Raw genomic sequence first — 14,582 nt, forward strand, 5'->3', positions numbered from 1 at the left:
GCTCCCGTCGTTCCAAGTTACTCAAAGTCAACAGTCCGGCGTCAATCGCTCCCGTCGTTCCAAGTTACTCAAAGTCAACAGTCCGGCGTCAATCGCTCCCGTCGTTCCAAGTTACTCAAAGTCAAAATGGTCCGGCGTCAATCGCTCCCGTCGTTAAAAGTTACTCAAAGTCATGGTCCGGCGTCAACCGCTCACGTCGTTTCAAGTTACACAAAGTCAATAGTCCGGCGTCAACCGCTCCAATCGTTCAAAGTTACTCCATGTCAATAGCCGGCGTCAACCGCTCTCGTCGTTCTAAGTTACTCCATGTCAATAGCCGGCGTCAACCGCTCTCGTCGTTCTAAGTTACTCCATTTAAATAGCCGGCGTCAACCGCTCTCGTCGTTCTAAGTTACTCCATGTCAATAGCCGGCGTCAACCGCTCTCGTCGTTATAAGTTACTCCATGTCAATAGCCGGCGTCAACCGCTCTCGTCGTTATAAGTTACTCCATGTCAATAGCCGGCGTAAACCGTTCTCGTCGTTCTAAGTTGCTCAAAGTCATGGTCCGGCGTCAACCGCTCTCGTCGTTCTAAGTTACTCCATGTCAATAGCCGGCGTCAACCGTTCTCGTCGTTCTAAGTTGCTCAAAGTCATGGTCCGGCGTCAATCGGTCCCGTCGTTCAAAGTTACACAGAGTCAATAGTCCGGCGTAAATCGGTCCCGTCGTTCAAAGTTACTCCATGTCAATGGCCGGCGTCAACCGTTCCCGTCGTTCAAAGTTACTCAAAGTCAACAGTCCGGCGTCAACCGCTCCCGTCGTTCTAAGTTACTCCATGTCAATAGCCGGCGTCAACCGCTCCCGTCGTTCAAAGTTACTCAAAGTCAACAGTCCGGCGTCAATCGCTCTCGTCGTTCTAAGTTACTCCATGTCAATAGCCGGCGTCAACCGCTCCAATCGTTCAAAGTTACTCCATGTCAATAGCCGGCGTCAACCGCTCCATTCGTTCAAAGTTACTCCATGTCAATAGCCGGCGTCAACCACTCCAATCGTTCAAAGTTACTCAAAGTCAATAGTCCGGCTTCAATCGCTCACGTCGTTCCAAGTTACTCAAAGTCAATAGTCCGTCGTTCCAAGTTACTTGAAATCAATTGTCCGGCATCTACCGGTCTCGTCGTTCAACGTTACTCAGGATAAAGCAAAAATATGCGTTAAATACGAACCAAGTATCTGTATAGCATGAAGACTCTTGGAAAAGTGCTAAGAGCATAAGACCATGGGTTCTGGAGGGAAAGTGTCGTCTGCTTCTTTCATCGAACTGAGAATTTGCATGGAACCACATGCTTAATTACAAAATGTCCGTGGCTATTGGGTTAATACTAGACTAATCCGCTCGCTGTTAACGAACCCTCCAATTCTTCATTAATTATCAATGAAATAATATCTAAAGAAAGTACCTTCCAGTTCCTCACATGCTAGGTTCTGTCCATCAGTACATGCTTTATTGGATCCTTGGATCACTCATACTCCTGTTCCAGGAGATTCATTTTTTCCGGACTAGTCGTGTACTTTTAGATAACTTGTGTTTGACAAAGAAATGTCTTAACTATAGGTCTGCTAAGGTAGTTATAGATAAGTAAGAGTCAAATAATGAGCTAGGCCCCCACAGCTGTCCCGTCCTTATAGATCTCATCAGCATCCTACAAATACCCGTCCTTATAGATCTCGTCAGCATCATACAGCTGTATCGTCCTTATAGATCTCGTCAGCATCCTACCGCTGTCCCGTCCTCTAAGGACTCGTCTGCATCCTACAGCTGTCCCGTCCTTATAGATCTTGTCATCATCCTACAGCTCTCCCGTCCTTATAGATCTCGTCAGCATCCTACCGCTGTCCCGTCCTCCTAGGACTCGTCAGCATCCTACAGCTGTCCCGTCCTTATAGATCTCGTCAGCATCCTACAGCTGTCCCGTCCTTATAGATCTCGTCAGCATCCTACAGCTGTCCCGTCCTTATAGATCTCGTCAGCATCCTACAGCTGTCTCATCCTTGTAGATCTCGTCAGCATCCTACAGCTGTCCCGACCTTATAGATCTCGTCAGGATCCTACAGCTATCCCGTCCTTATATAACTCGTCAGCATCCTACAGCTATCCCGTCCTTATAGATCACGTCAGCATCCTACAGCTGTTCCGTCCTTATAGATATCGTCAGCATCCTGCAGCTGTTCCGTCCTTATATATCTCGTCATTATCCTACAGATGTCCCGTCCTTATAGATCTCGTCAGCATCCTACAGATGTCCCGTCCTTATAGATCTCGTCAGCATCCTACAGCTGTCCCGTCCTTATAGATCTCGTCAGCATCCTACAGCTGTCCCGTCCTTATAGATCTCGTCACCATTCTACAGCTGTCCCGTCCTTATAGATCTCGTCAGCATCCTACAGCTGTCCCGTCCTTATAGATCTCGACAGCATCCTACAGCTGTACCGTCCTTATAGATCTCGTCAGCATACTACAGCTGTACCGTCCTTATAGATCTCGACAGCATCCTACAGCTGTCCCGACCATATAGATCTCGTCAGCATCCTACAGCTGTCACGTCCTTATAGATCTCGTCCGCATCCTACCGCTGACCCGTCCTTATAGATCTTGTCAGCATCCTACAGCTGTACCGTCCTTATAGATCTCGTCAGCATACTACAGCTGTACCGTCCTTATAGATCTCGTCAGCATCCTACAGCTGTCCCGTCCTTATAGATCTCGTCAGCATACTACAGCTGTCCCGTCCTTATAGATCTCGTCAGCATCCTACAGCTGTCCCGTCCTTATAGATCTCGTCAGCATCCTAGAGCTGTCCCGTCCTTATAGATCTCGTCAGCATACTACAGCTGTCCCGTCCTTATAGATCTCGTCAGCATCCTACAGCTGTCCCGTCCTTATAGATCTCGTCAGCATCCTACAGCTGTCTCATCCTTATAGATCTCGTCAGCATCCTACAGCTGTCCCGTCCTTATAGATCTCGTCAGCATCCTACAGCTGTCCCGTCCTTATAGATCTCGTCAGCATCCTACAGCTGTCCCGTCCTTATAGATCTCGTCAGCATCCTACAGCTGTCCCGTCCTTATAGATCTCGTCAGCATCCTACAGCTGTCCCGTCCTTGTAGATCTCAACAGCATCCTACAGCTACCGTCCTTATAGATCTCGTCAGCATCCTACAGATGTCCCGTCCTTATAGATCTCGTCACCATTCTACAGCTGTCCCGTCCTTATAGATCTCGTCAGCATCCTACAGCTGTCCCGTCCTTATAGATCTCGACAGCATCCTACAGCTGTACCGTCCTTATAGATCTCGTCAGCATACTACAGCTGTACCGTCCTTATAGATCTCGACAGCATCCTACAGCTGTCCCGACCATATAGATCTCGTCAGCATCCTACAGCTGTACCGTCCTTATAGATCTCGTCCGCATCCTACCGCTGACCCGTCCTTATAGATCTTGTCAGCATCCTACAGCTGTACCGTCCTTATAGATCTCGTCAGCATACTACAGCTGTACCGTCCTTATAGATCTCGTCAGCATCCTACAGCTGTCCCGACCTTATAGATCTCGTCAGCATACTACAGCTGTCCCGTCCTTATAGATCTCGTCAGCATCCTACAGCTGTCCCGTCCTTATAGATCTCGTCAGCATCCTAGAGCTGTCCCGTCCTTATAGATCTCGTCAGCATACTACAGCTGTCCCGTCTTTATAGATCTCGTCAGAATCCTACAGCTGTCTCATCCTTATAGATCTCGTCAGGATCCTACAGCTGTCTCATCCTTATAGATCTCGTCAGCATCCTAGAGCTGTCCCGTCCTTATAGATCTCGTCAGCATCCTACAGTTGTCCCGTCCTTATAGATCTCGTCAGCGTACTACAGCTGTCCCGTCCTTATAGATCTCGGCAGCATCCTACAGCTGTCCCGTCTTTATAGATTTCGTCCGCATCCTACCGCCGTCCGGTCCTTATAGATCTCGTCAGCATCCTACAGCTGTCCCGTCCTTGTAGATCTCAACAGCATCCTACAGCTGTACCGTCCTTATTGATCTCGTCAGCATCCTACAGATGTCCCGTCCTTGTAGATCACGTCAGCATCCTACAGCTGTTCCGTCCTTATAGATATCGTCAGCATCCTGCAGCTGTTCCGTCCTTATATATCTCGTCAGCATCCTACAGATGTCCCGTCCTTATAGATCTCGTCAGCATTCTACAGATGTCCCGTCCTTATAGATCTCGTCAGCATCCTACAGCTGTCCCGTCCTTATAGATCTCGTCAGCATCCTACAGCTGTCCCGTCCTTATAGATCTCGTCAGCATCCTACCACTGTCCCGACCTTATAGATCTCGTCCGCATCCTACCGCTGTCCCGTCCTTATAGATCTTGTCAGCATCCTACAGCTGTACCGTCCTTATATATATCGTCAGCATCCTACAGCTGTACCGTTCTTATAGATCTCGTCAGCATCCTACAGCTGTCCCGTCCTTATCTATCTCGTCAGCATCCTACCACTGTCCCGACCTTATAGATCTCGTCCGCATCCTACAGCTGTCCCGTCTTTATAGATCTCGTCAGCATCCTACAGTTGTCCCGTCCTTATAGATCTCGTCAGCATCCTACAGCTGTACCGTCCTTATAGATCTCGTCAGCATCCTACAGCTGTCCCGTCCTTATAGATCTCGTCAGCATCCTACAGCTGTCCCGTCCTTATAGATCTCGTCAGCATCCTACAGCTGTCCCCGTCCTTATAGATCTCGTCAGCATCCTACAGCTGTCCCGTCCTTATAGATCTCGTCAGCATCCTACAGCTGTCCCGACCTTATAGATCTCGTCAGCATCCTACAGCTGTCCCGTCCTTATAGATCTCGTCAGCATCCTACAGCTGTCCCGTCCTTATAGATCTCGTCAGCATCCTAGAGCTGTCCCGTCCTTATAGATCTCGTCAGCATCCTACAGCTGTCCCGTCCTTATAGATCTCGTCAGCATCCTACAGCTGTCCCGTCCTTATAGATCTCGTCAGCATCCTACAGCTGTCCCGTCCTTATAGATCTCGTCAGCATCCTACAGCTGTCCCGTCCTTATAGATCTCGTCAGCATCCTATACAGCTGTCCCGTCCTTATAGATCTCGTCCTCATCCTACCGCCGTCCGGTCCTTATAGATCTCGTCAGCATGCTACAGATGTTCCGTCCTTATAGATCTCGTCAGCATCCTACAGCTGTCACGTCCTTATCTATCTCGTCAGCATCCTACCACTGTCCCGACCTTATAGATCTCGTCAGCATCCTATAGCTGTTCCGTCCTTATAGATCTCGTCAGCATCCTACCACTGTCCCGTCCTTATAGATCTCGTCAGCATCCTAGAGCTGTCCCGTCCTTATAGATCTCGTCAGCATCCTACAGCTGTCCCGTCCTTATAGATCTCGTCAGCATCCTACAGCTGTCCCGTCCTTATAGATCTCGTCAGGATCCTATAGATGTCCCGTCCTTACAGATCTCGTCAGCATCCTACAGCTATCCCATCCTTCTATGACTCTTCAACATCATACATCTGTCCTGTCTCCCTAGGACTACTCAGCCTCATACAGCTGTCCCGTCCAAATAAGACTCGTCAATCCCATACATAATCATATAGTGTAATCATACAGTGTAATCATATAGTGTAATCACATATAGTGTAATCATATATAGGGTAATCATATAGTGTAATCATAAAGTGTAATCATATAGTGTAATCATATAGTGTAATCACATATAGTGTAATCATGTAGGGTAATCATATATTGTAATCATATAGTGTAATCACATATAGTGTAATCATATAGTGTAATCACATAGTGTAATCACATATAGTGTAATCATATAGTGTAATCATATAGTGTTATCATATAGTGTAATCATGTAGGGTAATCAATAGTGTAATCACATATAGTGTAATTATATGGTGTAATCATATAGTGTAATCATATAGTGTAAGCATATAGTGTAATCATATAGTGTAATCACATATAGTGTAATCATATAGTGTAATCATACAGTGTAATCATGTAGGGTAATCATATAGTGTAATCATATGGTGTAATCATATGGTGTAATAATATAGTGTAATCATAAGTGTAATCATATAGTGTAATCACATATAGTGTAATCATATAGTGTAATCATATGGCGTAATCATATGGTGTAATCATATGGTGTAATCATATGGTGTAATCATATAGTGTAATCATATGGTGTAATCATATGGTGTAATAATATAGTGTAATCATAAGTGTAATCATATAGTGTAGTCATATAGTGTAATCATATAGGGTAATCATGTAGGGTAATAATATAGTGTAATCATATAGTGTAATCATAAAGTGTAATCATATAGTGTAATCATATAGTGTAATCATATGGTGTAATCATATGGTGTAATCATATAGGTTAATAATATAGGATAATCATTGAGGGAAATTATATATAAATATAACCTGGATCGTCGAGGTTATGGCCGGTCAGGCCAGAACTTTGTGTTTTCTCGAATTATTCGGTGTTTTTTTCTCCTGTCAGTCAGACTGTACTGTTGTTGTGACGTTAAGTGTGTCGGTCGGAGAGTTTGAAATGGTTTGGATCTTTAACACCTAAAATGTCTGACATCAGTCCACCCCAATACAAATTTGTCCGTCCTCGTGAACACGTGTAATTCTCTGTTAATCATATAATGTATATTCCCCGTACAGATTGTTGTTTTCGTTGTCCACATTACATTTCACGGTAAGTAATCTTGTTATTGATGTCGAGCCCGTATTAAGCAATTACGCCATTTTAATAAGATTATACCGACTCAATTCCTGTCGTGTTCTTTGTTAATAGTTAGTACAACTTCAAACTACTTAGATATTAAAAAAATGGCTGACACATCATTATCATGCGTCATTGCCATTTAGTAGATAACAAACTTTCAATGGGATTTTATTAATTCAAGAGATATGAGTATACACATGATATGATTTTTTTTTTTTTATCTATTAGTTATATGACGTCATGAAAAACGCTCGCTCATTATCAGATACTATATAACACTGAGACGATTCCCTCTGATTAGCTTTAGATAAAGCCATTCAACATATGAAAGATTTTGTAAAATAGCTGCAAAACACAGTTCCTTTTTCAAAATTTTGTTTTGTGCATTTAACTTCAGTTGTGTGGAGTCCTTATAAAATTGTATTGAAATATAATGGAAAAGGTCCTAAGACGATACGGATATATTGTAGAGGATTGCTTCACCAGAACAAGGGGCGATTCTAAAACGTTTTAAACAAAAATGATGTACGAAAATATCCCTATCCGTTCTTGAGTTTGAAATTTTAGGAAATTATTGGAAAAAAACGGGAGATAAAATCCAGTCTCTAAACCAGTTGAATACACTATCATAATTATGTCCGCCAAAGTAACGAAGTTTCTTGTTGGGCGGAATTAAAGAAAAAAAATTCATGAATGAGTAGATCTATTTTAGTTTTTCGATTGGTCATCCGACTGGTCAGCCTCTGATTGGTCGAGATTTAGGTATTGTCCGATTTTAAAATTTGGCATGTACGAAGTTCGTTTGGTGCTCGTTTTACAATAAGTACTTGTTTTACCAGTAATAATATATAGGCTACAGATTATGTTGAGACACTGTATTGCCTGCGTCATTAACTTAAAGGTACACCAGGTCTGAAGTCACAGACAATGATCCATCCAATTAAAAAATTAACACTTTAATTGACAATATAACGTATGAGAGCTCAGTGTAATTGTCCCACCTCTTTTTCCAACTACTTTTCTTTATATTTTTTTCTACACGGCTAGGCCTACTTAGAAAGGTTGCCGAACTCAGGACGGGAAATTTTCAGCGATCAATATGAAATATAAGATAGGCCAATGCAACTGTCCTGATAAGATCACTCACAAAGCATTAAAACATGTCACGGTAACTTTAATTCACACATATACAGAAAAAAAATAAAACTGTATTATTAAATGCCAAAATAACATCATTTTTGTGAAGAGTAATAATTCAAGAAATGGTTTGGAAGTGGCTGTCGGTGAATGTTATTTGATCAGTGGTACTGTCTTTACGACATCAAATCAAAACAATCTTGTTTACGGCATTGACGCATGCGCATGCGTAATGGCAATGTTGTAGTACAACTGTTTTAAAGTATATTGTAAGGCGGAAGACTTACGTTGATCATCAATTACTGTCCCAATGTAGTGCTCAATTACACGATGGAGGTTTAAACAGTGAGGATAATGTTTTGTTTAAGCAGTGGCATGGGTATTCATCGGTAAATATCGGTAGGTTTGAAAATCCTACCTCGGATAGGTGGGTGACTTTCCAATGGGCTATGACGGGTGTCCTCTGCATTTTGTCGCCAGTGATTTGTGTGTGAAGTTTTGAAACTTTCAAGCAAATGCATTTTCTGTGGAGTGTTCCTACATACTTGAAACGTCATGTCGCGGCCTAATGCAAAACATGACCAGCCACCTCCAGTGGCTCCTAAAACTCGAAAGGAGTCGAAACACTGGAGCCAGCGGATACAAGAAACGGTTGTGTCCGCTGTCCCGGAGGAGGGACTGGGTGTAACAATCACGGGCGGGGCGGATAACGGGCAATTCTGCTGTATAAGTGACATATCACACGATCAACTGACTTATCATAGTGGTAGATTACACGTGGATGAGATTTTACTGGAAATACAAGGACAAAAAATAGCAGGATATACATTGAGAGATGCAACCATCTGGCTCAAGCAAGTTAGTCAAAATGGGGCACCTGTTATGATCAAAACTGTCAAAATTGGTAAGTTCATAAACATGTGTATGTTGATTGTTGAAAAGTACTTTGTGAATGTCTTGTTCTGAATGTCTAAAATCATCAAATAACCGCAAATGTATGGAATGTAGATGGTGTGTTTATGTTTTCATTCAGACATCAGACCCCCAGCAATCACAATGATGGCACTGACCCGTGACGGGATTTGTGTTTCAAGGTGTATTGAAGTACTATTCATTTTAAAAATAGGCTCAATACATTTAACATTCTTTGCATATCTGGAACAAAATAAGGACTGACTGTTCATTTTGTTAATGACTTTGGCAGTTTTAGTTTCTTAATCTTCAAGTGTATTAAATGAATTGTTTTATTTAAGTCATAACCCCAGTTTGAATGGATATTTATGATCAGAAATACAGCATTCTGTCTGATAATCAAGAAAGTAATGATAAAAAAAAAATAAAAAAAAAAAGTCAGTTCCTATGTCTTGATAAAAAAAAACCCAGACAGTTTATTGAATAAACTTAATTTGATTATTTACAATAATGTAAAATAGGGATGGGTATTGCCACCTTTTTCAATATTGCGATATATTGCAATATTTGACCTGATATTGCAATATATTGCGATATATTGCAGAAATTATTTGCTAGCCTGAATATAAAAACAGAAGACAAGGGTATGTAGCAATAACTTTAATAGACTTCCACAAGTCATTAAACAAAACAAAACAAGGGTAAACATAGCATATTATGCTTTGAAAAAAATAAATTTTGAGATCACAGGTAAGTACAAAATGGACTAGATTCTAAAAAAAAACCTAACAAATCTCGGTTTGTTTATAAATCACAACTGACCAATGTCCATAGAATCATACTTTTGTAGTATCACACAAGTATGTATACATATTTATTTACTTATGGCCTACATCATCATAAGTAAGTCCACTGATGTATATTGTTTATTTTAAAATGAGTAAAGTGACTAACTGTGCCAACACAAGTAGAATTTACAACTGGCAGTTTTTTTTAAGAAATATCAGCATGTCAACAGTGCTTGCTTTTAGATTTGCCCTTTGGCTTGAAACTATATCCCCAGCAGTACTAAATACCCTTTCTGAGGGAACACTTGTACTTGGGATACATAGTAGTTGTTTTGCAGCACAAGAGAGAAGAGGAAACAGATTCTGATTTTCCTTCCACCATTGCAGTGGGCTACTTTCAAGGGTTGGAGAAGGCAGATCTTTATATTTCTGCACTTCAATTTCAGCCCTTTGTAATGGACTTTTTACATTTTCCACTTTGGTGACAAACACATCTCCAAGTAAATCATTTAAAAATGATTCTTGTTTTGCCTTTTTGGGGGTTGATGGTATATCGATGGTGGAAGGAACAGATTCAACTGCTGACTGATTTTCCTGTTTAGGTAAAGAGGGTAAAGGGGGAAGAGTGTCTACATGTCTTTCACCTTGAATTTCAACATTAGGGACTATAGACTCTGAAAGTGCCCCTGGCTCTTTTTTTATCATCATATTCAGACACTGAGGGTTCAGGGAAGCAAGATCTTTCACAAGATCATTGTAAACAGTGAATCTTCTTTCTTCCTCAAGATAAGGCAGTGCCTTAAACCTGGGATCAAGCACAGTGGCTTTCATTAACAAGCTGTTTGCAGATGGATGAGCTTTCTCATCATACCTATTTTCTAGGTCACCAACTATAGCTGCCTTTAAAGAGACAATGGCAGTAGTTTCCCCAGTCACTGATGTTTTATAGACACTTACAAGTTTGTGGTGAAGGGGCAGAATTATTGAAATTGTTGGACTTTTTTCATTGCACAGCATGGTGGTAGCCTGTTTTAGTGGTTTCATTGCCTCCATTACTTTTTCAGCAAGGCTTATTTCTTCATCAGACAGAAACTTTAAGTCTTTGTCTTTGTTTGCCAGAGACATGAGAGTTGCTACAACTGCAACCTGCATTTCGAGATAACGTTCTAGCATGTCAAATGCACTGTTCCATCTGGTTGGAACATCAATGACCAATTTGTGATTTGGCAGATTTAGATTTGTAGCTTGAGTTTGCAAGCGAGCAGCTGCCACTGTGCTGCGATGAAAAAAGCCAACAATTTTCCTAATTTTTGCTAACAGGTTTGAAACAGCTTTAACTCTAAGCCCTTTTTGGGCTGCTAAGTTCAGTGTGTGAGCAAAGCATCCAAGGTGAAGATCACAACCAAGCACTTCAGCTGCCTTCTTCATATTACTGGCATTGTCAGACACTAGGTACAATGGCTCTTCTTTGATACCCCATTCTGCAATAGCTTCCTTCAAAAATTCTGCAATGTTTACTCCTACAACAAAAAGGTCAACAAACAGTTAAGACCTACATTATTTGTAAGTCAACCTTCAAATAACATCTGAGCAATAGCTTTTATTTTAATTTTTAATAATAAATATGGAAATGTGCAATGCCTCCTTTTAGCTTTATCTGACCATCACATGTTTTACAGTATATTATATTTATATTTTTAATAATTTTTACTTTTTTACATTTTAGACTTAAATTATCAAAGTTTCAATTTTAGAAGATTCACATTTTTAAATTTATTAATTTCTAATATGATGTATTCTAAATTTCTACTGAAATGTTTTTATTCAACTTACCTGTGTGGCTTTCTGGCATACATCTTGTCATCAACACATAGTTCACCATCTGCCATTCATTGTTTATATGGGTTGAGGTTATGGTAATGTAACTTTCTGTGGCTCTTGATGTCCACCCATCAGTTGTGATGGCAACCTAAAATTTTGTTAATTTCTTTTGAAAATCAAGTAATTTGATTAGTTTCTTCTTTAATTTGAATGAAATAAAAACAATTTAAAATAATATAAATTTAACACTAGATCACATTTTATTTTGATACAATATACATTATTAATTTATTATATTCCATAATTCATCAAATACTTTTAATTTTATTTTCAAAAATTAAAATCTGGAATTAAATATTTATGATCATGTAATTTCCATTTTAAAAAATAATTTCACCTGATCAGCCCTTTGGAGTTCTCCTTTCACAACACCCTTTACTTGTTCGTATTTTTTTGGAATTGCAATTTGTGAAAAATGCTTCCGACCTGGAACTTTGTACCTTGGATCTAATGTGTGTAGCATCTTCCTGAAACAGTCTGTGTCAACTGTTTTAAATGGCCTCATGTCATTAATAAGGAAATTGGTAATGGTTTCCGTTATTTCTGTTGCACGTCTTGAGCCTGGAGGATATGGCGTTTTATTTGCTATTACTGTTGGCAAGGTACACTGAGACGTCTTTCTGTCGTGAACTTGAGTTTCCTTTGTAGTAGAAGCTAAGCCACTGGAACCAGATTGTTGTGTATTTTTACTGTCAGTGTCGTCATTACTACGCTCACGTAGATTTGGATGACGGGCTCTGATATGGGACGACAGATTTGTCGTTCCACCTGAGTATTTAACAGATGCCATGCACATCCTACAAACGGCAACATTTTCAACAAGCTTGCCTTCAATTTTTTTCAGTCCAAAATGTTCCCAAACCGTTGATTTTGCTTTTCGGTTGGTCACAATATCAAACTTGTTTTTCTCCGCCATGCTTGACGGATGTTTGAAAGCATATAATAAAGGTAGAAAAAATGGCGGACAAAATTCCGGATTTCGTAAAATTGTGCTATAGATGAATATTTCTCTCACGAACAGTTCACGGCCGGATCATTATTTTTTACAAACCGTGAAACAATCTTTTAGAAGAAGAAATAATTAGATTTTAAACTACATTTATTAAATAATTTTCGGGGAGATAATATCTTTTTTAATCCTACCGGAACGTAGCATTATAGTCTTCAGCTGGTTTTAAATTTAGTATAGGTTAAGATACTTCCTGTTATGTTTTTTTCCGGTTGACGCGAACATGCCAAGTGAAAAAAACGATGTCCTTTTACGATGTACTTTCGTTATGTAAGTGTTTAAAAATAAAGTGAAAATACCGGTATTTAAAAAAAATATCGCGATATATCATCGCCGACAATAATACCGCAATAACCGGTATTGCCGGTAATATTGCACACCACTAATGTAAAACTTTGTTGAAATATACTATAAATGCTAAATTAAACAGCCTTTTTTTCGATTTTTCTGTTCAAATGCAAACATTTGAATCTGATGATATTAATTCTAACATGAACCATTGAATCAGTTTTGTGGGAAAGTTCAAACAATTTGGAAGAAATAGTTTTAAACTTGTTAAACAGGTAGGTAGATTATATAATTAAAAAGTCTTATTTTAATTACACAAGCATTTTGGGACAAATATTAAAAGTAAACCTGTAAGTTATCTTGTGAGCATCACTGGTTCTGTAGATCTGGCATGTACCTGTACTGTACTTGATGTTCCTCATCAATGTTGACTAATTTATCTACCTGCTCAGTCTTTTCAATCTGTACATACCCTTCCAAATACAACTGTGTCTTCCAGTTGGGGCAAATGAATTGTATCTGTTGCCCCCTGTGCCCATTAATGCATGTTAATAATTAAGGCGACTAGATTAGGGATCTTAACACTTTTTTTTTTTCGCGAAACAGTTTAACTTTTGGCCTTTTTTAGAGGGTTCTCCCTTTTGAAGAAAGCTCTGGCTGAGACTATCAGAGTCTATAGACATAGTTGTTATTTCTCGTGCTTCAGTATTTTTTGGGAGTGGTGCGACTGAATCGTCTAACTCTGTCGTAGTATAATGTGACTGGGGAGGTGTCTTAGCGGTATGCTTCAGGGAGATAACACTATAAAGTCAGCATCAGTTTCTCTATCAAAACAATTGTTTGAATAGTGCAGCCTCCCAAAGCACACACACTACAGACATGCAGCTTGCACACAGACAAGGTCATTCTAAAGGACCATGTACATTAAAAAAAAAACGATCAACAAAGAATACAGACATAATGATTCCAAGACAGAGTATTAATTATACTATTGTTTTAATCAGTAAACCAGATTGGATTTAATAATCAATATCTTTCTTGCTGTAAATACCTCATGGTTCATCATCGAAGGTGAATTTACTCCCCAATAAACAGTTGATCAGCTGTTATGGATGATGACAGGTACACATACCTGACAGCTGAGTCTGGATTACAAAGTCTGACCCCATGCATACGCTATCCAGGTGAAAGGGTGTACAGTAGCATATAAAGCATAGTTCCAAACAACATATACTATAGAGCTAATGAATGCACATTTGTCTCAAAGGAAATGTGTGAGATGATGTACAATAAAACCTGTGTAGACTGTCTCACCTCAAGTCTGACCTTTTCCATCCTTTCTGTGTAATATATATGCTGTCATAGAAAGTGTGGTGAGATATTATATATGCAGGCTGTTTATTATTGGAGTCCGACCCTTTCAGTTATTCTGGGTATTTTTGGAAAATGTTACATATTGTTATCATAATTATTGTATTAAAAATTTACATGCCAATGATTGTTCTACGGGTTGCAAAATTTACTGCTAATTTCATAATGCTAGTTAACGTTATTACAGCTGACACACACCAGTTTTGACCCTTAATTGTCCCTTTTTCTTAGTATGTATTTTTCTGATATTTCTCATTATGTTTAGTTTTATTGTTTTTCTTGAGTGTTTAGCAATCTTCACAATGGGGAATTTAAAAGTTTACTTTGGAATTAATAAGGGTTGTTTTTTGCACCCATTTATATAGGCAAGAAAAACCCTGTCTCAATT

General features: G+C 39.9%; 2 protein-coding genes across 12 annotated transcripts in view; one reads left to right on the forward strand and one right to left on the reverse strand.

Moving 5' to 3' along the window:
- The first annotated feature begins 8,187 nt into the window (after window positions 1–8,187).
- Window positions 8,188–14,582, forward strand: part of LOC117331334 (membrane-associated guanylate kinase, WW and PDZ domain-containing protein 2-like) — a 101,536-nt gene continuing 95,141 nt past the window's right edge. For all 11 annotated transcript variants that reach the window (XR_004533502.1, XR_004533503.1, XR_004533501.1 and 8 more), the window contains exon 1: window positions 8,188–8,849. Coding sequence is in view for 8 of the 11 variants with exons in the window: in XM_033890008.1 (XP_033745899.1) it covers window positions 8,501–8,849 (349 nt within the window). In the remaining 3 variants the exon portion in view is untranslated. The remainder of the gene's footprint in view (window positions 8,850–14,582) is intronic.
- LOC117331337 (zinc finger BED domain-containing protein 1-like) lies at window positions 9,503–12,576 on the reverse strand. The gene is made up of 3 exons (XM_033890016.1): window positions 11,864–12,576; window positions 11,479–11,614; window positions 9,503–11,165 (listed from the first exon to the last, which is right to left on the reverse strand). The coding sequence occupies exons 1-3, from the start codon at window positions 12,440–12,442 to the stop codon at window positions 9,832–9,834; spliced, it is 2,049 nt and encodes a 682-aa protein (XP_033745907.1). The 5' UTR covers window positions 12,443–12,576; the 3' UTR covers window positions 9,503–9,831.

Source organism: Pecten maximus, chromosome 7, assembly GCF_902652985.1.
Source record: "Pecten maximus chromosome 7, xPecMax1.1, whole genome shotgun sequence".
Classification (NCBI taxonomy): Eukaryota; Metazoa; Mollusca; class Bivalvia; order Pectinida; family Pectinidae; genus Pecten; species Pecten maximus.

Coding starts and splice junctions, on each gene's coding strand:
- LOC117331337 (XM_033890016.1), bottom strand. CDS start 12,442: ATGGCGGAGAAAAACAAGTTTGATATTGTGACCAACCGAAAAGCAAAA. Junction 11,615..11,863: donor AACTCCAAAGGGCTGATCAG/GTGAAATTATTT, acceptor ACAAAATTTTAG/GTTGCCATCACAACTGATGG. Junction 11,166..11,478: donor TATGCCAGAAAGCCACACAG/GTAAGTTGAATA, acceptor TTTTTGTTGTAG/GAGTAAACATTGCAGAATTT.